The 27,642-nt window shown below is 44.9% G+C and overlaps 1 protein-coding gene across 2 annotated transcripts in view; it reads right to left on the bottom strand.

Moving 5' to 3' along the window:
- Positions 1 to 833, bottom strand: part of LOC115145252 (sarcoplasmic/endoplasmic reticulum calcium ATPase 1-like) — a 35,353-nt gene extending 34,520 nt beyond the window's left edge. The window contains exons 1-2 of one of the 2 annotated variants that reach the window (XM_029686678.2): positions 694 to 833; positions 431 to 567 (exon numbers count right to left, since the gene is read on the bottom strand). In XM_029686678.2, coding sequence (XP_029542538.1) covers positions 431 to 548 — 118 coding nt within the window. In that variant the 5' untranslated portion in view covers positions 549 to 567; positions 694 to 833. Of the gene's footprint in view, positions 1 to 430 lie in introns of both variants that reach the window. The other variant, XM_029686679.2, reaches the window with a different exon arrangement.
- Between the last annotated feature and the right edge of the window lie 26,809 nt (positions 834 to 27,642).

The raw sequence follows: 27,642 nt of genomic DNA, 5'->3' as shown, positions 1-27,642 counted from the left end.
TGGTATCTGACACACCATCACAAGGTCACGTGAACCATTTTGGTTGCCGCGCGCCAATGTGTCAGTCAGCCAGCCAGCAGCCAATCACAAAGAGACAACATCCGACCTTCCCCTGGTCATAACCAAAACAAAGACTAGCTGTTGTCCAAGCCAGTGGAACACCTGTTGCTGCCTGTCTGTCCCTCCATCGCATTCATCCTTTCCACAGCATTTAGCACCAATGAATCCCATTTTGGGTCCGAACCTCTACACCCAACCAGATCCTCCTCCTTTTCCCCTTCTCTTCTTCCTCCTCACCATCATCTTTCCAACAAGCCCTATCCCTCCTCTTATCCACCTCCATGTCTCTCTGTCCATCCCTTGGTCTCTCTATGCTTTTCCATCAATCCACCAATCTATCCATCCATCCATCACAGTCTCTCTTTCTCACCGTTGTGACCATATCTGGCCAGGTTCTTCTTGAACTGTTCTGGTGTGAGGCCGGTGGTCTGGTCGACACCAAAGTATGACACGACCTCTTCCGAATCTTTTGCGTGTGCATTCTCCATCCTCACCAAACAGGAGACTCTTCAGGAGAAGAGAACAAAACAAAGATACGTTTAGGACACGTCTATCCGGTAATGCGTGGCTTGGTGCAGTAGGTAGTTCTCCAGTTATGAGGTTTTACAACCAGAGAAATTAATTGTTACCCACCACTTTATAAAAGTGTGGGATGGGGATAAAACCTGTCAACCCCCTTCGTTCGCTCTCTCTCCCCTCTCTCTCTCACTGCTCTTTCTCTCTCACTTCTCCGGCAAAACTGGAGCCCTGGACTGACAGAAAGTGCAACCTGGCACAAGCTCCTGAAAAGTTTTATACGGACACAAAAGTGAGGCGATTGGTGCTCTCTCACCATGCGCTTGCACCTCATTGGCTGAGGGGAGCAAAGGTGGGTGGGCCACGCGTGGAGGAATTGGGCACCAACTGCAGAGGGGGTCCGCTGTGTATCGTCAAACTGAAAATGAGATACATTTTTGGATCGAGCATGGTCAGTAGAACAGGGAGGGGGAGATGGGGGCAGCGGTGCTTTGAATGAGAGGTAGGGGGCTTTGAATGATGGGTCCAGTGTACTACAGTATGTATGGCAGATAGGACAGAAGGGGGGTAAAGATAGAGATAAAGAGAGAGGGGGGTACAAAGAGAGGCAGATAGAGATAAAGAGAGAGGGGGTACAGAGAGAGAGGCAGATAGGGATATATAGAGAGAGGGGGTACAGAGAGAGAGGCAGATAGAGATAAAGAGAGAGAGGGGGTACAAGAGAGAGAGAGGCAGATAGAGATAAAGAGAGAGAGGGGTACAGAGAGAGAGAGGCAGATAGAGATAAAGAGAGAGGGGGTACAGAGAGAGAGAGGCAGATAGAGATAAAGAGAGAGAGGGGGTACAGAGAGAGAGGCAGATAGAGATAAAGAGAGAGAGGGGGTACAGAGAGAAAGGCAGATAGAGATAAAGAGAGTGAGGGGGTACAGAGAGAGAGAGGCAGATAGAGATAAAGAGAGAGAGGGGGTACAGAGAGAGAGAGGCAGATAGAGATCAAGAGAGAGAGGGGGTACAGAGAGAGAGGCAGACAGAGAGTACAGAGAGAGTTTTAAACTTCCTTAATAAGCACAATGTCTCGAGTAAAAAACTAATTGGATTTATGCCCAAACATCGCACGACCGATCATATTTCCACCCTAAACATCCTGATAGAATAACATGTCCACCACAATAAGACCAAAGTGTATGCTCGCTTTATTGACTTCCAAAAAGTATTTGATTCTATTTGGCGTACAGGACTGTTCTATAAAGTTATTGAAAGCGGTGTAGAGGGTCAAACGTATAACATAATTAAATCAAATGGCATAACAGATATGACTATTTAGGGGGGAAACAGGTGCAGCGTCAATATTGGCAAGAGAAGAACAGAATTCTTTAACCAAGGGTGGGGCCTTTGGAATAGTTGCAATCTCAGCCCCACACACTTCAATATTTACATCAATGAATTCGGACACTATTCTAAAAAAATCCTCAGTCCTTGGTGTTAGTCTCCACAATTAAGAGGTTAAATGCCTGCTCTTCGCAGATGACTTGTGCTTGCTGTCACCCACAGCACATGGCCTCTAGCAGAGCCTGGACCTGCTGGACCTGCTAGAGCAGTACTGCTAGACCTGGGCCCTGGCAGTAAATCCCAAAAAGATTTAAAATAATGATTTTCCAGAGAAGATCCAGATCAGGGAATTAGACCGAAGTTCTCAATTTGCACAAAATATATAGAGTACTGCACACACTACAATTACTCAGGTTTAAAACTAAGCTCAATTGGACACCTAAATGAGGCAGAGAATGAACTGAGAGGGAAAGCACGCGGGTCATTCTACACCATTAAAAAACAAATTCAAATTCAAAATACCTATTCAAATTTGGTTCAAACTAATTGAATGTGGTATTGAACACATTTTTTAGAATTATAGTGGTCTGGAAATATTCCAAGATCAGGTTGTGGGTTGTCTATAATAATTCATAATTCCTTTAATGTTTTTAAAATATCCAGATAAAAATCCCAGAATGCATTAAATCAAACACTGCGGTATGGAAGGGGACATCTCGTGACTGTGACGTTCTGACCTTAGTTCTTTTGTTATGTCTTTGTTTTAGTATGGTCAGGGCATGAGTTGGGTGGGTTGTCTATGTTTGTTTTTCTATGAGTTGGTATTTCTGTGTTTGGCCTGGTATGGTTCTCAATCAGAGGCAGCTGTCAATCGTTGTCCCTGATTGAGAACCATACTTAGGCAGCCTGTTTTCACCCTTGATTTGTTGGTGATTATTTTCTGTTGAGTGTTTTGTATTCTGCACCAGACAGAACTGTTTTGGTTTTGTTCGTTCACTTTGTTGTTTTTGTTTAGTGGTCAATTTCTTTATTAAAAATATGGACACTTACCACGCTGCGCATTGGTCCGCCGATCCTTCCTTACTACTCCTTTTCAGAGGAGGAAGAAGACCGTTACAGTGACAAAGAATAATACTGTTTGACATCTTTAAATTATAATCAAAGTTCAAACTAATATTATAAATGTGTATTTTCTGCATTAATAGGTGGCATATCCCTTTGATAAAAGATTAAAGATACTTTCATGTTTCATGTCTCAGTTGAATTGGTTTGAATTGGTTTGAATTAAATTCCACTTCCTGTAATTCAAATCCTGCTTCTTGTAGGTGTGGTCAATTCAAATTGAATTAAAATTAATTGTTTGAATTGGATAGAATTCTGAATTGGCCCCAGCCCTGCTGTTTACACAGCAGGATTATGGTGTGGTTCACTTTATGTCTGGTAAGTACAGAGTTCCTAGAGATTATACATATGCCTTTGATGATGGGGAAACTTGATTTTTCTGGTGAAGCCGGCTATATCGGAGTATAATTATTTTTCATTTCAGTTGACTAAAACGAGAAGAGACACATATCTGTGACTAAAATCTGACGACTCGGTCGACTGAACAAGAGTTTCTGGAGAGATTGAGAGCTTTTTAGTGAAAAGCACAATTAATATTAGCAGCACATATATGCAGCGCAGTTCTGTTCAGCAGTGGGAAGGACCCGGCACACAGCCTACATCAGCTGGTGAGCAGAGGAGGAGCAAGCAATGAGTGTGACAGGCAGACAGGCTCCGCCTCCGATTATACACATCTTGCAGGTGACTCTCTTGCTTCCCCGGAGCGAACCAGTTACCACCGGCCTTCTAGTTAACTGCCCTTTGCCTGGTTAAGAAACACAAGCTGCTTTACGAAATCAAAAGCACTAGCGGCAATAGTAAAACAAAAGTCTAGCTATGTTTTTCTCTCCCTTGAGTATAGAAAAAAGCAAAGTAGTAGCTGTCTTTGAATTTGTTGTCTTTGAATTTGTAGTCTTGCTCAACTCTTCCACTTTCACACTGCACTTCATAGCCAGGTTCTGTAGCCAAGTCTCCCTCTTTTCTGCAGATAAAACGTCTTGATTCTAGCCCTTACTGGTGAAAAGATATGACCCATAATACATAATACTCTCTCTTTCTCTCTCAATGTGCAATATTTAGTTGACTAGAATTGTCCACTGTTTATATAATTTTTACATTTACATTTACATTTAAGTCATTTAGCAGACGCTCTTATCCAGAGCGACTTACAAATTGGTGCGTTCACCTTAAGACATCCAGTGGAACAGCCACTTTACAATAGTGCATCTAAATATTTGAAGGGGGAGGGGGGTGAGAAGGATTACTTTATCCTATCCTAGGTATTCCTGAAAGAGGTGGGGTTTCAGGTGTCTCCGGAAGGTGGTGATTGACTCCGCTGTCCTGGCGTCGTGAGGGAGTTTGTTCCACCATTGGGGGGCCAGAGCAGCGAACAGTTTTCCTGCTGCGCAGGAACTGTACTTCCTCAGTGGTAGGGAGGCGAGCAGGCCAGAGGTGGATGAACGCAGTGCCCTTGTTTGGGTGTATGTAGGGCCTGATCAGAGCCTGGAGGTACTGAGGTGCCGTTCCCCTCACAGCTCCGTAGGCAAGCACCATGGTCTTGTAGCGGATGCGAGCTTCAACTGGAAGCCAGTGGAGAGAGCGGAGGAGCGGGGTGACGTGAGAGAACTTGGGAAGGTTGAACACCAGACGGGCTGCGGCGTTCTGGATGAGTTGTAGGGGTTTAATGGCACAGGCAGGGAGCCCAGCCAACAGCGAGTTGCAGTAATCCAGACGGGAGATGACAAGTGCCTGGATTAGGACCTGCGCTGCTTCCTGTGTGAGGCAGGGTCGTACTCTGCGGATGTTGTAGAGCATGAACCTACAAGAACGGGCCACCGCCTTGATGTTAGTTGAGAACGACAGGGTGTTGTCCAGGATCACGCCAAGGTTCTTAGCGCTCTGGGAGGAGGACACAATGGAGTTGTCAACCGTGATGGCGAGATCATGGAATGGGCAGTCCTTCCCCGGGAGGAAGAGCAGCTCCGTCTTGCCGAGGTTCAGCTTGAGGTGGTGATCCGTCATCCACACTGATATGTCTGCCAGACATGCAGAGATGCGATTCGCCACCTGGTCATCAGAAGGGGGAAAGGAGAAGATTAATTGTGTGTCGTCTGCATAGCAATGATAGGAGAGACCATGTGAGGTTATGACAGAGCCAAGTGACTTGGTGTATAGCGAGAATAGGAGAGGGCCTAGAACAGAGCCCTGGGGGACGCCAGTGGTGAGAGCGCGTGGTGAGGAGACAGATTCTCGCCACGCCACCTGGTAGGAGCGACCTGTCAGGTAGGACGCAATCCAATTTTGACAATAACTAGACTAAATTAAAGTAAAAACACCAGGAAAACAGCTCCAATAGGTTTTAAGTTTGGGCTTCTTGCGGTCAATTTGTAGTCTACAAATTATTATGTTCCAGCACCCCGACCATCCGCTGAAGAAAATATTGTCCTGCGGCTGAATCTAGTTGATGATACCTGCAATAGAACGTCGCAGAACTGCAAACCCCGCCCATCTGGAATTCCAGGCAGGCTAAAGCAAATGCTAAAAGTATTTGAAAACATTCAAATAGTGTGTTGTATTATTAGGAGATTGTAAAGTTTGAGGTAACCGTAGCTACAGTAGCAGTTGTACTGCCTCAGTATAAATAACCCTCTGTGACGCAGTCAGACAGTAAAGTTTGAGGTAACCGTAGCTACAGTAGCAGTTGTACTGCCTCAGTATAAATAACCCTCTGTGACGCAGTCAGACAGTAAAGTTTGAGGTAACCGTAGCTACAGTAGCAGTTGTACTGCCTCAGTATAAATAACCCTCTGTGACGCAGTCAGACAGTAAAGTTTGAGGTAACCGTAGCTACAGTAGCAGTTGTACTGCCTCAGTATAAATAACCCTCTGTGACGCAGTCAGACAGGGATACAGCGCGATTCAGACATGTTATTCCGGTGTGGTGGGGGAATGTGTTAACCCCGATAACGCAACATACACTTGAAGTCGGAAGTTTACATGCACCTTTGCCAAATACATTTGAACTCAGTTTTTCACAATTCCTGACATTTAATACAAATTCCCTGTCTTGGGTGAGTTAGGATCACCACTTTATTTTAAGAATGTGAAATGTCAAAATAATAGTAGAGAGAATTCTTTATTTAAGCTTTTATTTCGTTCATCACATTCCCAGTGGGTCAGAAGTTTAAATACATTTAATTAGTATTTGGTAGCATTGCCTTTAAGAGCTGTGTAACTGAGTCAGGTTTGTAGGCCTCCTTGCTCACACACACTTTTTCAGTTATGCCCACAAATGTTCTATGGGATTGAGGTTAGGGCTTTGTGATGGCCACTCCAATACCTTGACTTTGTTGACCTTAAGCCATTTTGCCACAACTTTGTAAGTATGCTTGGGGTCATTGTTCATTTGGAAGACCCATTTGCAACCAAGCTTTAACTTCCTGACTAATGTCTTGAGATGTTGCTTCAATATATCCACACAATTTCCCTCCCTCATGACGCCATCTATTTTGTGAAGTGCACCAGGCCTCCTGCAGCAAAGCACCAACACAACATGATTACTGCCACACCGTGCTTCACGGTTGGGATGGTGTTCTTAGACTTGCAAGCCTCCCCCTTTTTCCTCCAAACATAATGATGGTAATTATGGTCAAACAGTTCTATTTTTGTTTCATCTGACCAGAGGACAGTTCTCCAAATAGTCTGATCTTTGTCCCCATTGTCAGTTGCAAACCATAGTCTGTCTTTTTATATGGCGGTTTTGGAGCAGTGGCTTCTTCCTTGCTGAGCGGCCTTTCAGGTTATGTCGATATGGGACTTGTTTTACTGTGGATATATATACTTTTTTACTTGTTTCCTCCAGCATCTTCACAAGGTCCTTTGCTGTTGTTCTGGGATTGAGTTGCACTTTTCGCACCAAAGTACATTCATCTCTAGGAGACAGAACACGTCTCCTTCCTGAGCGGTATGATGGCTGCGTGGTCCCATGCTGTCTATACTGGTGTACTATTGTTTGTACAGATGAACGTGGTACCTTCTGGCATTTGGAAATTGCTCCCAAGGATGATGCAGACCTGTGGAGGCCTACATTTTCTTCCTGAGGCCTTGGCTGATTTTGGGGGATTTTCCCTTGATGTCAAGCAAAGAGGCAAGCAATGATGTCAATCAGCCTATCAGAAGCTTCTAAAGCCTAGACATCAATTTCTGGAATTTTCCAAGCTTTTTAAAGGTACAGTCAACTTAGTGTATGTAAACTTCTGAACCATTGGAATTGTGATACAGTGAAATAATCTGTCTGTAAACAATTGTTGGAAAAATGACTTGTGTCATGCACAAAGTAGATGTCTTAACCGACTTGCCAAAACTATAGTTTTGTTAACAAGAAATTTGTGGAGTGGTTGAAAAATGAGTTTTAATGACTCCAACCTACGCGTGTATGTAAACTTCCAACTTCAACTGTATGTAGGGGTTGAGCGTTGAAGGTTAGGTTAAGGTTGTTCTTGTTTGTAGTTGTGGTGGGTGGAACGGGTAGAGTGAAGTGAACAGACAGTTCCTTTAAGCAGGCTGACCTGACATCTTGTCATTTTGACAAACTTACATGCTACCTGCTTATATGCTCTGTGGCTCACACTATTCTAATGTATATTAGAATATGATTCTCTTAGCCTACCACATTCCCAACCTCCTTTTCTCTCATTGTGATTTCATGTTTGTTACAGTTTTATCCAGCCAGGGTTGTAGTGGTTGGAACTGACTAGTATTACATCTAAAAAAAGAACTTCTAATAAAAGAACAACGGAATTGTCACAAACTTCTGTCACATGTTTAGGTTGTGGGACTTGCCCTACAAGTCGTTCCATGTCATTTCAGCAAGCCCTGACACCCACCATCTCAGATTGTTCTGAAATTGTTTATGTAGTTAGAAACAGGTAAGATTGGCATCCCTGAAACATAATTTTGTTGAGATTAAGTTTTATCTCTGAGAAATTTGGCTAATTGATTGGCCATTTTCATTTATAGGATTCGGATATTATTCAGTTAATCTAGTACTCAACATCCGATTTGGATCCAACATCTGAAAGCCACCCGCGGACCACCCACACCCCATGCCAATCCCACCCCAACAACCAGTATACGGTATCAGTTCTCTATGTTTGACAAGTATTATGAAGCTTCATACTACGTAATATATTCCCTGTGAATCTGGTGATGGCCCCCCTGCATTATTTACCATAAAGTAGTGTGAAAGTACCAGGTTTTGACCACTTGATGCCGCTGTTCCTGCTATACTGCCACACTCTTTTATCCATTTTGCTGGTCTCGGGTTTATTAAATAGCTCACAACATTTTCTTTGCAACTTTGGGTAGAAAACCAATATATTTGGCTCATGATGAAAATGAATTATGTGGTCATTCTCACAATTCAAGTGGCCCCTTTGTGTGTGGTTTATTCCCTTCAAAAAAGGTCTGGTGAACAAGCAAACCATTAGGCTACAGCCGTTTTAATGGTTTCATTGTTATGGTCTCTGATAGTATTCAATGGTAAATATCACTAATCACAATAAATATAGAGATGTTTCCTGATAATTCTATTGAAAAATATGACTGCCAATTAATTATTTTATTCGGGCTGTCACAACATTTTAGTCCCAAGCCCATCAAAAGGTTTGGGCTTGTATGAGAATTGCATCAGGGTAGCCTTCTCAGAGAGCTGCCATTTGTTGGTCTATTCAAGGAGAGTTGGGTTGAAGCATTTAACTAGGCAAGTCAGTTAAGAATAAATTCTTATTTTCAATGACAGCCTAGGAACAACTACCTTGTTCAGGGGCAGAACGACAGATTTGTACCTTGTCAGTTTAGGGATTTGAACTTGCAACCTTTTGGCTACTAGTCTAACACTCTAACCACTAGGCTACGCCCCACTAAGCATTAGGTTGCTATGAGGAAAAATTGAATTGCTTTCAAGGAGGACTGGCTCAAATTGTGACAATTTATTTTTATAATGAGACAAATCTACAGTATCTACTTTCACACTACTTTATGGTAAATAATGCAAGCAATTTAAATGACAAAACTTTCTGAACAGGAGAAAAAAAACATGACCAGATTCACATGACATAGTATGGAGAAGCAATACTTAGCCCCGGCCTACTAACTGTTAGCGTGTTAGCATCGGTCTGCTAACTGTCTGAATTGCCGTGTCCCCAGTCAGCACAACCGCTCACTGGACCCATATGTTCACTTGGCTATGCATGCCTCTCTATAATATCAATATGCCTCGTCCATTACTGTCCTGGTTAGTGATTACTGTCTTATTTCACTGTAGAGCCTCTAGCCCTGCTCAATATGCCTCAATATCTCTCTCTTCATTATTCAATGCCTAGGTTTACCTCCAATGTACTCACATCCTACCTTACCTTTGTCTGTACACCATGCCTTGAATCTATGCTATCATGCCCAGAAACCTACTCCTTTTACTCTCTGTTCCGAACGTGCTAGACGGCCAGTTCTTATAGCATTTAGCCGTACCCTTATCCTACTTCTCCTCTGGTGATGTGGAGGTTAATCCAGGTCCTGCAGTACCTAGCTCCACTCCCACTCCCCAGGTGCTCTCATTTGTTGACTTCTGTAGCCGTAAAAGCCTTGGTTTCATGTATGTTAACATTAGAAGCCTACTCCCTAAGTTTGTCTTACTCACTGCTTTAGCACACTCTGATGCCAAAGGGGGTGATGTTGCAATCTACTGCAAAGATAGTAATACAGAACTCTGCAGGCTATCTAAGTCTGTACCCAAACAATTTGAGTTTCTACTTCTAAAAATTCACCTTTCCAGAAACAAGTCCATCACTGTTGCCACTTGCTATAGACCTCCCTCTGCCCCCAGCTGTGCCCTTGATACCATATGTGAATTGATTGCCCCCCATCTATCTTCTGAGCTCGTGCTACTAGGTGACCTAACCTGGGACATGCTTAACACACCGGCCATCCTACAATCCAAGCTTGATGCCCTCAATCTCACACAAATTATCAATGAACCTACCAGGTACAACTCCAAATATGTAAACACGGGCACCCTCATAGATGTCATCCTAACTAACTCGCCCTCCAAATACACCTCTGCTGTTTTCAAACAAGATCTCAGCGACCACTGCCTCATTGCCTGCATCCGTAATGGGTCTGCGACCAAATGACCACCCCTCATCACTGTCAAACGGTCCCTAAAACACTTCTGCGAGCAGGCCTTTCTAATCGACCTGGCCGGGGTATCCTGGAATGACATTGACCTCATCCCGTCAGTAGATGATGCCTGGCTATTCTTTAAAAGTGCCTTCCTCACCATCTTAAATAAGCATGCCCCATTCAAAACATTTAGAACTAGGAATACATATAGTCCTTGGTTCACTCCAGACCTGTCTGCCCTTGACCAGGACAAAAACATCCTGTGGCGTTCTGCATTAGCATCAAACAGCCCCTATGATATGCAACTTTTCAGGGAAGTTAGGAACAAATATACACAGGCTAAGGCTAGCGTTTTCAAACAGAAATTTGCATCCTGTAGTGCTACCTCAAAAAGTTCTGGGACACTGTAAAGTCCATGGAGAATAAGAGCACCTCCTCCCAGCTGCCCACTGCTCTGAGGCTAGGAAACACTGTCACCACTGATAAATCCACTATAACTGAGAATTTTATTTCAATAAGCATTTCTCTACGGCAGGCCATGCTTTCCACCTGGCTACCCCTACCCCGGTCAACTGCCCGGCACCCTCCACAGCAACCCGCCAAAGCCCCCACCATTTCTCCTTTACCCAAATCCAGATAGCTGATGTTCTGAAACAGCTGCAAAATCTGGACCCCTACAAATCAGCCGGGCTAGACAATCTGGACACTCTTTTTCTAAAATGATCTGCCAAAATTGTTGCAACCCCTATTACTAGACTGTTCAACCTCTCTTTCGTATCATCTGAGATTCCCAAAGATTGAAAAGCTGCCGCGGTCATCCCCCTCTTCAAAGGGGGAGACACTCTAAACCCAAACTGCTACAGACCTATATCTATCCTACCCTGCCTTTCTAAGGTCTTCGAAAGCCAAGTTAACAAACAGATTACCGACCATTTCGAATCCCACCGTACCTTCTCCGCTATGCAATCTGGTTTCAGAGCTGGTCATGGGTGCACCTCAGCCATGCTCAAGGTCCTAAACGACATCATAACCGCCATCGATAAGAGACGTTACTGTGCAGCCATTTACATCAACCTGGCCAAGGCTTTCGACTCTGTCAATCACCACATTCTTATTGGCAGACTCGACAGCCTTGGCTTCTCAAATGATTGCCTCGCCTGGTTTACCAACTACTTCTCTGATAGAGTTCAGTGTGTCAAATCGGAGGGCCTGTTGTCCGGACCTCTGGCAGTCTCTATGGGGGTGCCACAGGGTTCAATCCTCGAGCAGACTCTCTTCTCTGTATACATCAATGATGTTGCTCTAGCTGCTGGTGATTCTCTGATACACCTCTACGCAGACGACACCATTCTGTATACTGCTGGCCCCTCTTTGGACCTGTACGCTCTCGTTGGTTGGCCCTCGCTTCATACTCGTCGCCAAACCCACTGACTACAAGTTTTTGCTAGGTAAAGCCCCACCTTATCTCAGCTCACTGGTCACCATAGCAGCACCCACTCGTAGTACGCGCTCCAGCAGGTATATCTCACTGGTCACCCCCAAAGCCAATTCCTCCTTTGGTCGTCTTTCCTTCCAGTTCTCTGCTGCCATTGACTGGAACAAACTGCAAAAATCTCTGAAACTGGAGACTCATATCTCCCCTACTAGCTTTAAGCACCAGCTGTCAGAGCAGCTCACAGATCACTGCACCTGTACATAGCCCATCTGTAAACAGCCCATCTATCTACCTACCTCATCCCCATACTGTATTTATTTATTTATCTTGCTCCTTTGCACCCCAGTATCTCTACTTGCACATTCATCTTCTGCACATCTACCATTCCAGTGTTTAATTGTTATATTGTAATTACTTCGCCACCATGGCCTATTTATTGCCTTAACTCCCTTATCTTACCTCATTTGACCTCACTGTATATATACTTTTTGTTCTACTGTATTATTGACTATGTTTTGTTTATTCCATGTGTAACTCTGTGTTGTTGTATGTGTCGAATTGCTATGCTTTATCTTGGCCAGTTCACAGTTGCAAATGAGAACTTGTTCTCAACTAGCCTACCTGGTTAAATAAAGGTGAAATAAAAACAAAATAAAATACTCTAAGCTACAGCTTCATACTAATTGTCAAAAATAGAGATCTGATACTGTATACTGGTTATTGGGGTGGGATTGGCATGGGGTGTGGGTGGCTTAAAAAAAAATGGATTCCTCATATCTTACTCATTGGTAGGAAAAAGTTTGGTTCAAATCGGATGTTGGGTACTATATTTAGTGAATATTATCTGAATCCTATAAATTAAAATGGCCAATTTGGGTGCCATCAATTAGCTTAATTCCTCAGAGATCAAACTACATTTCAATAAAATAATGTTTCAGGAATGCTAATCGTGTCTGTTAGTAACTATAGAAACAATTTCAGAACAATCTGAGATGGTGGGTGTCGAAATCCTCTTTCTTGTGCTTTTTGAGGTGGAACGACCCCCTACTCAACCCCTCCTCATCACCGCCTGCATCCACCACCCTCCTCAGTACCCCCTGGTTTCAGGACCCCCTTGTCTCAGGACCCCCTCGTCATTCATTCATCTTCATTTTACCACCAATGACTTTTGACTTTTGACCCGGTACTCTATAACCGCCTCAGTCCTCGATACCCTTAATTAACACTCTGCCTTGTCACTCCCTTTACGGACCTTACCCTTACCTGGCCCCTACAGACACATTGTGACTGTGCAAATGACCTAAGCATAGTCTAGCCGTAACAGAACCACGACTCAACCTCTCCGTGGAGGAGTCAGTGCTTCTGATGTTTGTGGTTTACCAGTGCTTGTGGTTTACTCTCATATCCAGAGAGTGGCAGTTTTTCTTGGAGACAGACGACCTGTCTCATCTTGCAAGACTGTTTGCTTAGAGAAGCAATTGGAGCCCCCCTGTTTATTTTCAACACCTCCTAACCCTCATTGCCAACCATTTCATCTTCACCTCAGTCTAAAGTCTACATCCAAAATACACCTCGAAGAGACTATAAACAAGCGATCCCTCACTTGTAAACAGCCATTAAGTCTATGTCTAAAATGTATATAGGCCCTACTGACCAACCAAATGTACTTGAAAGGCTATTTAGCTAGCTATGATCCATGCTAACTGGGTAGCTCTCAGACCAAGGTTACAGTAACATGTCATGCTAACTAACTAGACCTAACATGCTATGCTAACTAGCTAGACCTATCATGATATACTATGCTAACTAGCTAGACCTAACATGCTATGCTTACTATCTGCTACTAACATTGAATTGGAGGAGGGTTTCTCCACAGGTGGCAGCTAGCCTGTGATGCCGCTCACTGTTGACCCAGGGCACATTTAGCTACGCGAAACGGCGATGATTTGAAGGTACTTTTTTGGATAGATGCTTGCCTCAATGGAATATTGAGGAGACCCCATGAATCAATACAAATACATCTTCAGGATTCAATTCAAACTGAATACTGAAAGAAAAAAAACAGAAATAAATTATGTTTCAGAACATCTCCAGGTGTCCCTGGCCAATAGCAATAGAGAAGAACATGGTGGTTGGAGAGTGAGTGACTCGTGACAGACGGTAGGAAATAGGAATGTTTTGGCTATGAATGGATTGAGAACAATTGGGAATATCTGTTGTTGACTGAGGATATTTCACAATGGGAGAGGGGCTACAAAGAGGACAGAGGGGAAAATAGTTAACTGTACAGAAGGGCCCATTTCTCCAGTGACAGATGACAACACTTGCTATTAATAGGTAGGGTTATCCTTGGGTGTTTTAGGTGAAAGGAGACAGGTGGGGGTTGCAGTTGAGGATTTCCCAGAGAAGACAGAGGGGATAAGCTAGTGTTACTGTACCCTTCAGGCAGCCTTTAACACTGCATTTATTCTCCCTATCTCTCTCTCCTATTTCTCTCATTTTTCTTCTTTACTCTTTCTCTCACATGCTTTCTCAACTGTCACTCCTCAATACTGTCTTCCCATATTACTCACTTATCTTCTCTGTTCTCAGGCTTTCTCTCAATCTCTCTCCTCCCCTCTCTCCTCTGAGTTATATTTAGCAGCAGGGGGTTTGGTGGTAGAGCCGTCAACCCCTCAGCCTCACTGCCACTCCGAGCCTTACAAGGCCTAGGCAGGGACACGGTTGCCTGGTAACCGGCCGTGTTTTCACCTAAGCTGTGAAGGTCCAGTGTTCGACCCCCACCTAGCCTTCGCCGTACTAATTATCACCATCAGCGTCATCCTCGTCCTCCTCGTCATCCTTCACGGTGTTAATGTGGCCGCTGGATAAACAGATGTCCAATGGAACGACGGTCTGTCTGCTCGCTCCTCTACGGTGCTTCAGTGAGTTTTAGAGAGGAGAATTGTATGTGCTGAAACAATTGGGGAAAAGGTGCTTGAAGACTGTCGTCTGAAGTATGGTGGCCTGGGGTGGACTAACCTAGCAGTTACTGAAGCCGCTGCCTACAGAGGACTGGAATGCCGATGTTCGCATGGATTTGAACAAACTTCTCCTTACTTACTATATCTTTCTAAATAATCTTTCAAAACGTTTTTTAAAAGTTGAAAGTATGAGTTGATTTATTATATTCACTGCTGATTTCTCCTCCTTCACCATCACCACCGGCAGCATTACCTTTTTACTCCACCTCTCCTTCACCTTTTTTCAATATACATTGAAGAGTGTGAAACAGAAGAGAGGAAAATATTCAGCTTCTCTTGGAGGACAATAGAAGTAGATTTCAAAAGTGCTTCTTTATTAATAAAACCAATGTGCTTCAGTGTTGCCTGAAACAACCACATACAAGAAGTCTTCTTCAACAAAACATTTGAATTGTTGCAGTGCAACATTACACACCTCCATTACAAAGATAAAAGGAGTGAGAGAGAAAAGGAGTCACAGAAAGAGGGAGAAAGTGAGAGAATGAGAGCGAGAGGCAAGTGATAGCAAAAAGGAGTGAAAGACAAAGGCCATAAGGATAATTAAGGTCAGAGGCATTATCAGCAACTGCTGGAGAGACTGAGGTCATAGGAGGAGAAAGCAAGGCACGGGAAGAGATTACAGTATACCGGTCTCCTACTCTATAGCCTGAGTGTCACGCCCTGACCTTAGAGATCCTTTTTATGTCTCTGTTTTGGTTTGGTCAGGGCGTGAGTTGGGGTGGGCATTCTATGTTTTTTGTTCTATGATTTATATTTCTTTGTGTTTGGCCGGGTATGGTTCTCAATCAGGGACAGCTGTCTATCGTTGTCTTGGATTGGGAACCATACTTAGGTACCCTTTTCTCACCTGTGTGTGTGGGTGGTTGTCTCTGTTTAGAGCACTTTGCTTGTGAGCTTCACGGTTTGTTTTTGTAGTGTTTATTGTTTTGTTTGGCATCATTTTGCTTAGAATAAAGAAAATGTACGCTCACCACGCTGCACCTTGGTCCTCATCCTTCAACAGCCGTGACACTGAGTCCCAAATGGAACCTTATTCCCCATATGACTCTGGCCAAAAGTAGTGCACTATATAGGGAATAAGCTCTCCCTGAACTACAGCAAAACAAAGGAGCTGATCGTGGACAACAGAAAATGGAGAGACGCGCACCCCCCCATTCACATCGACAGGGCTTCAAGTTCCTCAGTGTCCACATCACTAACGATCATGGTCCAAACACAACAACACAATCACGAAGAGGGCACAACAACGCCTATTCCCCCTCAGGAGGCTGAAAAGATTTGGCATGGGGTCTCAGTTCCTCAAAAAGTTCCTCAAAAAAGCCATCCAGGACGTCTATACCAGGCGTGTCAGAGGAAAGCCCTAAAAACTCCAGCTACGTCATAGACGCTTCTCTCCGCTTCCGCACGGCAAGCGATAGTCTGAAACCAACCGGACCCTGAACAGCTTCTACCCCCAAGCCATAAGACTACTAAGGAGTTAGTTAAATGGTTAACCAAATAGCTAGCTACCCAGACAACTGTTTACTACTGTTTATCCGTCACTTTAGTCCTAGTTATATGCTCATATCTACCTCAATTACCTCGCACCCCTGCACATCGACTCGGTATTGGTACCACTTGTACATAGTCAAGTTATCGTCACTCATTGTGTATCTATTATTACTTTGCCATTACGTGTTTTACTTTTCTATTATTTCTATATTTTCTTTCTCTCTGCCTTTTTGGGAAGGGCCCATAAGTAAGCATTTCATTGTTAGTCCACAGCATGTGACAAATACATTTTTTCTTTGAATAGGGTGCCATTTGGGTCACAGTCTATATGATTTCATCAGAAGTAAATTGGATGAGGTGTTCCTTTGTCAGGAGTACAATCCAACTCCCAGGCTGACTGACATTTTTATGGAATTGACCCCAATCCTGATTTACATGCAAAAAGTGCAAAGCCAGATTGTTGTTGTGGCAGCCAGGTTCAGATAACATAACTAGAGAAAATAAGGAGAGGAATATAGGGAGAGAGAGACACAGTGTGTGTGAGAGTGACAGAAAGACAGAGAGAGAGGAAGAGAAAAGAAAGGAAGACGGAAGGGGAGGGAGAGGAGAAGAAAGACACAGTGTCCTATTACATTTATAATGGTAACACAAGCTGAGGGTGTTGTAACAGGTGTCTGAGAGAGAGAGAGAGAGAGAGAGAGAGAGAGAGAGTTGGGGGCGTCAGTCCAGGTAATAGACAGAGGACACAGATAAAGGCAGATTGTTGTCGACTGATGAGGAGGAAGCAAGATTGATGGCCAATGACAGTCCACTCCTTATAAGTGCACTTCGGATAAATGCAAACTCTGTTTAGGTGCACTACAGTTTGCCAGTCCCAATTAAATTACTGTACACTGTTCCTAATTGCTCCTGAAACTATATACTCTGATGTATGTATACTGGGCTGTACCCAAATGGCACCCTATTCCCTATATAGGGCACTACTTTTGACAGGGCCATAGGGCTCTGGTTAAACCTCTCTAGCAGACTGCCCTCTGCAGGCCAGTAGACTGAAGGAGAATGAAATATATTCAATCTCTATGCTAACCTGTCTGTGTGAGCAATGAGAGGAGATTTGTTAGTGTCCATTTTGAAACCTGATACTGGGTGGATTTTATTTTATTGTGTTTCTGTCCCTGAGGTTACATTTACATTGCACGCACATGCCTGGTTTAACGTCTCTCCCCACCATGCTGCTCAGAGAGGTAGAGAGAGAGGGAGGGGGTAGAGCTAGAGAGAGGGTGGGAGGGATAGAGACAGAGAGGTACAGTGGCATAGAGTAAATGAGAGAGGGAGAAACAAAGAAGGAGAGAGATGTGTAAAGAAGACGGCTAGAGAGAAATAAAGAATGATAAAGAACGAGGGAGTAGAGGTGCTGAAACACAGAGAGACTGACAGAGGAGGAGGGAGATGGGAAAGATTACAAGAATCTACAGTTGAAGTCGGAAGTTTACATACACCTTAGTCAAATACATTTAAACTCAGTTTTTCACAATTCCTGACATTTAATCCTAGTAAAAATGATCTGTCTTAGGTCAGTTAGGATCACCACTTTATTTTAAGAATGTGAAATGTCAGAATAATAGTAGAGATAATTATTTATTTCAGCTTTTATTTCTTTCATCACATTCCCAGTGGGTCAGAAGTTTACATTCACTCAATTAGTATTTGGTAGCATTGCCTTTAAATTGTTTAACTTGGGTCAAATATTTTGGGTAGCATTCCACAAACATCTCACAATAAGTTGGGTGAATTTTGGCCCATTCCTCCTGGCAGAGCTGGTTTAACTGAGTCAGGTTTATAGTTCTCCTTGCTCGCACACGCTTTTTGCGTTCTGCCCACACATTTTCTATAGGATTGAGGTCAGGGCTTTGTGATGGCCACTCCAATACCTTGACTTTGTTGTCCTTAAGCCATTTTGCCACATCTTTGGAAGTATGCTTGGGGTCATTGTTCCTTTGGAAGACCCACTTGCAACCAAGTTTGAACTGACTGATGTCTTGAGATGTTGCTTCAATATAACCACATAATTGATGCCATCTATTATGTGAAGTGTACCAGTCCCTCCTGCAGCAAAGCACCCCCACAACATGATGCTGCCACCCCGTGCTTCACGGTTGGGATGGTGTTCTTCGGCCTGCAAGCCTCCCCCTTTTTCCTCCAAACATAACGATGGTCATTATGGCCAAACAGTTCTATTTTTGTTTCATCAGACCAGAGGACATTTCTCCAAAAAGTATAATCTTTGTCCCCATGTGCAGTTGCAAACCGTAGTCAGTCTTTTTTATGGCGGTTTTGGAGCAGTGGCATCTTCCTTGCTGAGCAGCCTTTCAGGTTATGTCGATATGGGACTCGTTTTACTGTGGATATAGATACTTTTGTACCTGTTTCCTCCAGCATCTTCACAAGGTCCTTTGCTGTTGCTCTGGGATTGATTGTCAACACCACTACGGTGGAAAGTCCGGACCACGCCCCTCAAGTGGATTTACCGGAGGAGTACCAGGATCTGCACCGGGTTTTATCTAAGACCCAGGCTCCACGCCTGCCTCCCCATCACCCCTGGGACTGTGCCATTGACCTGTTGTCTGACGCAGCCCTCCCGAGAGGACATGTCTATCCCCTCTCCTATGAGGAGACCGAGGCCATAGAGACCTATGTACAGGAGAGTCTCCAGCAGAGTTTTGTCTGCCCCTCTAAGTCACCATCCTCCTCAAGCTTATTTTTTGTTAAGAAGAAAGATGGGGGTCTGCGCCCCTGCATTGATTATCAAACACTGAACAAGGCCACCATCAAGTTCAGCTATCCTTTACCCCTCATCCCAACCATCATCGAACAAATGCACGGGGTGCAGTACTTCACAAAGCTGGACATGAGGAGCGCCTACAATCTGGTGCGCATTCGTGCAGGCGATGAATGGAAGATGGCTTTTTCCACGACCACAGGTCATTACGAGTATCTCGTGATGCCCTTTGGACTGTCTAATGCTCCTTCAGTCTTCCAAGCCTTCATCAACAAAGTGTTTTGAGACATGCTGGGATGGGGCATAGTGGTCTATATAGATAACATGTTTGTCTATTCTGCTGACCCCGACCAGCATGTCTTGTTAGTCAGGTCTGTGCTGAAAAGACTGTTGGAGCATGATTTAAATGTTGGTTTTCCAGTGGTCCGTGTCTTTCTTGGGCTATCTCATCTCCATGGAGGGAGTGGAGCTGGAGCAGCAACGCGTCAGTGCAGTCAGGTCATGGCCCATCCCCAATTCCGTGAAAGCAGCTCAGCGATTCCTGGGGTTCTCCAAATATTTTCCGAGGTTCATCCAAGGCTTCAGCACAGTGGTCGCGCCTCTTACCTTCCTGCTGAGAGGAGGTCCCCAGCGGCTTCATTGGACGGCGGAGAGGGCGTTCGAGACGCTGAAGGCACTTTTCACTACTGCTCCCGTGTTGGCACATCCCGACCCCTTCACTCCCCTTCATCGTTGAGGTGGATGACTCCGAAGTAGGAGCCGGGGCCGTGTTATCTCAACGCACAGGAACCCCTCCAAAGTTGCGGCCCTGCACTTTCTACTCCAAGCAGCTGAGCCCCGCCCAGAGGAACTATGACGTAGGGGACCGGGAACTCTTGGCGGTCAAGAAGCCTCTGAAGGTGTGGAGGCGCTGGCTAGAGGGGTCCAAACACCCTTTCCTGGTGTGGACGGACCACCGCAACCTGGAGTACATCAGGGTAGCAACGAGGCTAAACCCGAGACAGGCAGGTGGGCTCTATTCTTCAACAAGTTCCAATTTACAATTTGCTATAGGCCAGGCTGGAAGAATGTGAATGCGGACACACTGTCTCGCCTCTAAGATGCAAAGACATCCCCATCATCCCTCCGTTCCACGTCATCACGCCAGCAGTGTGGGACATGGACGCTGACATACGGCAGGTCCTGCGTACGGAACCTGGACCTGCACAGTGCCCGGAGAACCGCGCCTACATGCTCACAGGTATGTGGGACCGCCACCTTTCCTGGGCACACGGCGCCTGTTTCGGGTCATCCTGGAATAGGCTGTACCATCGCCTGCCTAACGGTGAAGTACTGATGGCCCACCTTGGCTAGGGATGTATGTACGTCTCTTCCTGCTCCATCTGTGCTCAGTCAAAGACACCCAGACACCTCGCTTATGGAAAGCTCCTTCCCCTGCCGGTTCCACAACGACCATGGTCTCACCTCTCGGTGGACTTTGTCACTGACCTTCGCTCCTCCCACGGGAACACCACCATTCTTGTCATTGTGGAATTTGTTGCCTCCTTCCTCTGCCTGGGCTTCCGTCAGCCATGCAAACTGAGAAGGCTCTTTTTACACACGTCTTCTGGCACTATGGGATCCCGGAGGATATTGTGTCAGACCATGGCCCTCAGTTCACCTCAAGTGTATGGAAGGCGTTCCCTCCGCCACTCCTCTACTAACCTCAACCCAACACGCACTGGAAAGGAGTATCAGCTGACCCTGGCACCTTGGGATCCGAGCCAAACCGAAGCCCCTGTGGTGGACAAGTGGTTTCTGCACACTGAGGAGAACTCATCTCAAGAGCGCCAAGCGTTGGCACAAGGAACAGGCCGACCGCCACCGCAGTGAAGTGTCTGTTTTATCCCCAGGTGACCGGATCTGGCTCTCCACCCAGAACCTGCCCCTCCGCCTGCCCTGCTGGGAGCTGAGCCCGCGGTTTGTGGGGCCGTTTAAAGTCCTGAGGAGGGTTAATGAGGTAACATACCGTTTACAACTCCCTGTTGATTATCGCATTAACCTGACCTTTCATGTGTCTCTCCGGCGTACTCGGTCCGTGAGTTCCTGGATTCAAGGCATCGGGGTTAATGTGCCTCTCCAGTGCCTCTTCGACTGGGTGGGGTACGGCCCAGAGGAGTGGCGCTGGGTTCCTGCGGTGGACATCCTGGATGCTTTGCTGACCAGGGATTTTCACAGTCAGTGACCGGACCACACCGCTCCCTGTGTTCATCCCCGAGGCCGGTGTTGTGCCCTAGAAGGCGGTGACATTGTCCGGAACTGGTGGGTACTACCGGGGGATCACGGATCCCCCGGTACTGAACAGAATATTCATTCTGTTCACCAGTTCCGGAGGTCAATGTCTGCTAAATGACTTAAATGTAAATGTAAATGTCAATGTCACCGGCCTTCTAGGCTGCACTGAACTTTCATTATGCACACTTTTTTTTTTAATTATTTTTTTTTTTACCTTTATTTAACTAGGCAAGTCAGTTAAGAACAAATTCTTATTTTCAATGACGACCTAGGAACAGTGGGTTAACTGCCTGTTCAGTGGCAGAACGACAGATTTGTACCTTGTCAGCTCGGGGGTTTGAACTTGCAACCTTCCGGTTACTAGACCAACGCTCTAACCACTAGGCTACCCTGCCGCCCCCGTTTCCAATTCCTCACTGATTGTGTTTGTATAAATGTGCCCTTTGTTTCCCCATTGGGATGTCGATTTATTGTTCCCATGTCCGTTGGTTGTGTGAGTACCTATGCATTGTCTCAGCCTGTACTGCATATTTTGTGCATTGTGTATTATTGGTTTTGCCCCGTGTCGTTATACAAGTTTTACCCTCGCTCTTTTGTTTGGGTACATCCCAGTATTTTGTTCACGTGTTTGTTTTGGGTACATTAAAAACCTCTTAAGGATCCACTCCTTTTTTTCGCCTAAAATGACATCCACAAATCTAACTGCCTGTAGCTCAGGCCCTGAAGCAAGGATATGCATATTCTTGGTACCATTTGAAAGGAAACACTTTGAAGTTTGTGGAAATGTGAAAGGAATGCAGGATAATATCACTTCTATGGGACTGGGGGGCAGTATTGTGTAGCTTGGATGAATAAGGTGCCCAGAGTAAACTGCCTGTTACTCAGGCCCAAAAGCTAGAATATGCATATAATTAGTAGATTTGGATAGAAAACACTCTGAAATTTCTAAAACTGCTTGAATGATGTCTGTGAGTATAACATAACTCATATGGCAGACAAAAACCTGAGAAAAATCCAACCAGGAAGTGGGAAATCTGAGGTTTGTAGGTTTTCAAGTCTTTGCCTATCCAATATACAGTGTCTATGGGGTCATATTGCACTTCCTAAGGCTTCCACTAGATGTCAACAGTCTTTAGAACCTTGTTTCAGGCTGCTACTATGAAGGGGGAGCAAATAAGAGCTGTTTGACTAAGAGGTCTGGCAGAATGCCATGAGCTAAGTCAGGTGCGCGGCCGTGAGCGTGCGCTGCGTTCCTTTTCATTTCTAAAGACAAAGGAATTGTCCGGTTGAAACATTATTGAAGATTTATAATAAAAACATGCTAAAGCTTGATTCTATACATCGCTTGACATGTTTCTACGAACTGCAATATAACTTTTTTGACTTTTCGTCTGAACTAAGTGATCGAGCATTGTGCAATGGGCTAAACTGGGCTAAAAACGCAAACAAAAAGGAGGTATTTGGACATAAATGATGGACTTCCTGGGATTCCTGGGAGTGCATTCCGATGAAGATCATCAAAGGTAAGTGAATATTTATAACGCTATTTCTGACTTTTGTGACACCTCTCCTTCTTTGGAAAATGGCTGTATGTTTTTCTGTGGCTAGGTGCTGACCTAACATAATCGCAAGGTGTGCTTTCGCTGTAAAGCCTTTTTGAAATCTGACGCAGCAGTTGTATTAAGGAGAAGCTTATCTATAATCCTATGTATAACACTTGTATCTTTTATCAATGTTTATTATGAGTATTTCTGTAATTTGATGAGGCTCTCTGCACTTTCACCGGATGTTTGTTTGAGACAATGCATTTTTTTAACATAACACACCAATTTCAAATGAAGTTTTTGGACATAAAGATTAACTTTATCCAACAAAACACACATTTATTGTCTAACATGGAGTCCTGGGAGTGCCATCCGGTGAAGATCATCAAAGGTTAGTGATTCATTTTAACGCTATTTCTGTCTTTTGTGACACCTCTCCTTCTTTGGAAAATGGCTGTATGTTTTTCTGTGGCTAGGTGCTGACCTAACATAAGGTGTGCTTTTGCCTTAAAGCCTTTTTGAAATCAGACACTGTGGCTGGATTAACGAGAAGTTTATCTTTAAAATGGGGTATAATAATTGTATGTTTGAGGAATTCGAACTATGAGATTTCTGTTCTTTTGAATTTGGCGCCCTGTAATTTCACTGGCTGTTGGCGTCCCACATATCCCAGAGAAGATAACACAATAGATCTAGTAAAAGATAATACAAAGAAAAAAACAACCGTTCTTTTGTATTTTTTTTGTACCATCATCATTGAAATGCAAGATGATTTCTGTTCAAAATGCAAGAGCAGTTCTGTTCAAAATGTTGTATCAAGACTGCCCAAATGTGCCTTAATGTGTTAATTAATAACTTTTCATGTTCAAAAGTGTGCACTCTCCTCAAACAACGGTATTATTTCACTGTAATGGCTACTGTAAATTGGACAGTGCAGTTAGATTAACAAGAATTTAAGCTTTCTGCCAATATCAGATATGTCTATGTGTAACAGTATAAATTTAAACCGTCCCCTCGCACATACCTGGCGCGAACCAGGGACCCTCTGCACACATCAACAACAGTCACCCACGAAGCATCGTTACCCATCGCTCCACAAAAGCCGCGGCCCTTGCAGAGCAAGGGGAATCACTACTTCAAGGTCTCAGAGCAAGTGACGTCACCGATTGAAACGCTATTTAGCGCGCACCACCGCTAACTAAGCTAGCCGTTTCACATCCGTTACATATGTACAGTATATACCAACTATTTATGGAGATATGTCCATGTGAATCGTGTACAGTACAGCCCCATACATCTGGTTAACGGTTGTACAAAAGCCCTCAGTGGAGCAGCATACCACTGAGATGAACTTGATCAACCAATTTGATGCCACCTGTTGATTCTTAATGCCACAAAGATTTCACTAACTATCAGGACTGCCCTGATAGGCTCATTCACACCTTTAGTTTGTAATTAAATCCTGTCAAGCCATTCCTCAGTTTCTTTCCAGTTGTTTGCGTCCAAGTTAAGAGTACATTTGGGTTCTATTTCCATATATATTTTAGTTAGGTCATAACATTAAGATGGCATGTAATTTAACAGGGCTCCGGGCAGCCGAGCGGAAATGGAGGAAAACTCGCCTCCCTGCGGACCTGGCATCCTTTCACTCCCTCCTCTCTACATTTTCCTCCTCTGTCTCTGCTGCTAAAGCCACTTTCTACCACTCTAAATTCCAAGCATCTGCCTCTAACCCTAGGAAGCTCTTTGCCACCTTCTCCTCCCTCTTGAATCCTCCTCCCCCCCCCCCTCCTCCCTCTCTGCAGATGACTTCGTCAACCATTTTGAAAAGAAGGTCGACGACATCCGATCCTCGTTTGCTAAGTCAAACGACACCGCTGGTTCTGCTCACACTGCCCTACCCTGTGCTCTGACCTCTTTCTCCCCTCTCTCTCCAGATGACATCTCGCGTCTTGTGACGGCCGGCCGCCCAACAACCTGCCCGCTTGACCCTATCCCCTCCTCTCTTCTCCAGACCATCTCCGGTGACCTTCTCCCTTACCTCACCTCGCTCATCAACTCATCCCTGACCGCTGGCTACGTCCCTCCCGTCTTCAAGAGAGCGAGAGTTGCACCCCTTCTGAAAAAACCTACACTCGATCCCTCCGATGTCAACAACTACAGACCAGTATCCCTTCTTTCTTTTCTCTCCAAAACTCTTGAACGTGCCGTCCTTGGCCAGCTCTCCCGCTATCTCTCTCAGAATGACCTTCTTGATCCAAATCAGTCAGGTTTCAAGACTAGTCATTCAACTGAGACTGCTCTTCTCTGTATCACGGAGGCGCTCCGCACTGCTAAAGCTAACTCTCTCTCCTCTGCTCTCATCCTTCTAGACCTATCGGCTGCCTTCGATACTGTGAACCATCAGATCCTCCTCTCCACCCTCTCCGAGTTGGGCATCTCCGGCGCGGCCCACGCTTGGATTGCGTCCTACCTGACAGGTCGCTCCTACCAGGTGGCGTGGCGAGAATCCGTCTCCTCACCACGTGCTCTCACCACTGGTGTCCCCCAGGGCTCTGTTCTAGGCCCTCTCCTATTCTCGCTATACACCAAGTCACTTGGCTCTGTCATAACCTCACATGGTCTCTCCTATCATTGCTATGCAGACGACACACAATTAATCTTCTCCTTTCCCCTTCTGACGACCAGGTGGCGAATCGCATCTCTGCATGTCTGGCAGACATATCAGTGTGGATGACGGATCATCACCTCAAGCTGAACCTCGGCAAGACGGAGCTGCTCTTCCTCCCGGGAAGGACTGCCCATTCCATGATCTCGCCATCACGGTTGACAACTCCATTGTGTCCTCGTCCCAGAGCGCTAAGAACCTTGGCGTGATCCTGGACAACACCCTGTCGTTCTCAAATAACATCAAGGCGGTGGCCCGTTCCTGTAGGTTCATGCTCTACAACATCCGCAGAGTACGACCCTGCCTCACACAGGAAGCGGCGCAGGTCCTAATCCAGGCACTTGTCATCTCCCGTCTGGATTACTGCAACTCGCTGTTGGCTGGGCTCCCTGCCTGTGCCATTAAACCCCTACAACTCATCCAGAACGCCGCAGCCCGTCTGGTGTTCAACCTTCCCAAGTTCTCTCACATCACCCCGCTCCTCCGCTCTCTCCACTGGCTTCCAGTTGAAGCTCGCATCCGCTACAAGACCATGGTGCTTGCCTACGGAGCTGTGAGGGGAACGGCACCTCACTACCTCCAGGCTCTGATCAGGCCCTACACCCAAACAAGGGCACTGCGTTCATCCACCTCTGGCCTGCTCGCCTCCCTACCACTGAGGAAGTACAGTTCCCGCTCAGCCCAGTCAAAACTGTTCGCTGCTCTGGCCCCCCAATGGTGGAACAAACTCCCTCACGACGCCAGGACAGCGGAGTCAATCACCACCTTCCGGAGACACCTGAAACCCCACCTCTTTAAGGAATACCTAGGATAGGATAAAGTAATCCTTCTCCCCTCCCCCCTTAAAAGACCTAGATGCACTATTGTAAAGTGGCTGTTCCACTGGATGTCATAAGGTGAAAGCACCAATTTGTAAGTCGCTCTGGATAAGAGCGTCTGCTAAATGATTTAAATGTAAATGTAAATGTAATTTACTTATTTAACATATTGGTTTAATAGATTCATCCTTAGCACCATTACCTTTTTATATTATGCAACCAGCGTGTGTCTCTCCTTTGTTGCAGAGCCACACACAAATCCAACTTCACCATGTCCAACCATAAGTTGTTAATAAATATTAGAAATTTGGCACTGTCTGTTTTCTGCGTGCTCTCATAATGGAGCAGAGTACCCATAGTGACACCTATCCAATGAGTTACCTCTCTTGGGTTTCTTAGCTTATTTTTCAGCGGCCATATTGGAAATGATCCCCGGGGAGTAATGACCAAAATCTGCAATTGCACTATAGCCAAAAATACTTTATTTAGACATTCCCTAGGTGTGGGAAATTTGGTAGCTCTATCACAAAGTCCAAAAAATCTTCACATAGCTGCTGGACTATGGTCAACATTACCTCTTATGCCCCTTATTAGGTTTTAATAGTACTTTATGATCAGAATGATTGTCTATGGGATTTATCTTGTGGGTAAATAACATTACAAAGTAATTTTTGTATTGTTTGGAATGATTTTACCCTATTGTCTTCTAATGGGAAATTTGGTTGGCAGCCATTTTATTAAAAAATCTCACCCTGGTTGACTGACAGCCTTCCTAGACTGCTTCCAATCTTTAAAATGTTCCTTATTAAGGTATCTAGTATTAGTGTAGCAAGTTTGATACTTGTATCAATAACATAAAAAAATGATTTCACATACCCACTGTTCTAACAATAGCCTACTTGTTCAAAACCCACAGAAGAACTCATCTCCAACATTCTAACTACTGAGCACTGTAAGAACAGTTGCCTACATCATGCATGTCTAGCCGTTACGTCACAATTAAACGTTTGAAAGTTTATCAGAAAATGCCATGTCAAACAATCAGTCTGCTCAGTCACTCGGCAGACACAATTTGATTGTAGTTTTAAACCGGTGCACAGTGTTTTTTCTGGAATGCAAATGGAAAAGTAACCTAGGCCAGGGTTTCCCAAACCCGATCCTGGGGGGGGGGGTGTGTAGTGCTAGGGCAAAGACCAAAAGTGCACCTGGGGTGACCCAGGACCGAGTTTGAGAAACCCTGGCCTAGACAGCCAATAGTTGCTGGTAGATATGCATTATTGTCTAGGATAATACATTTGTCCCCCGTGGACCGTCTCGTACATAAAGCATCCTCCATTTAGGCTGCAAAGGCATAACTTTTCTCCTTAACTAGCTTTAATGGCAAGCCGCCTGAAAAATATGTGTACTGTCTTTAATAAAACAAAA

Source organism: Oncorhynchus nerka, linkage group LG17 (genome assembly GCF_034236695.1).
Source record: "Oncorhynchus nerka isolate Pitt River linkage group LG17, Oner_Uvic_2.0, whole genome shotgun sequence".
Taxonomy (NCBI): domain Eukaryota; kingdom Metazoa; phylum Chordata; class Actinopteri; order Salmoniformes; family Salmonidae; genus Oncorhynchus; species Oncorhynchus nerka.
The sequence above is the reverse complement of the archived record's forward strand: the minus strand, read 5'-3'. Positions and strand labels throughout refer to the sequence as shown.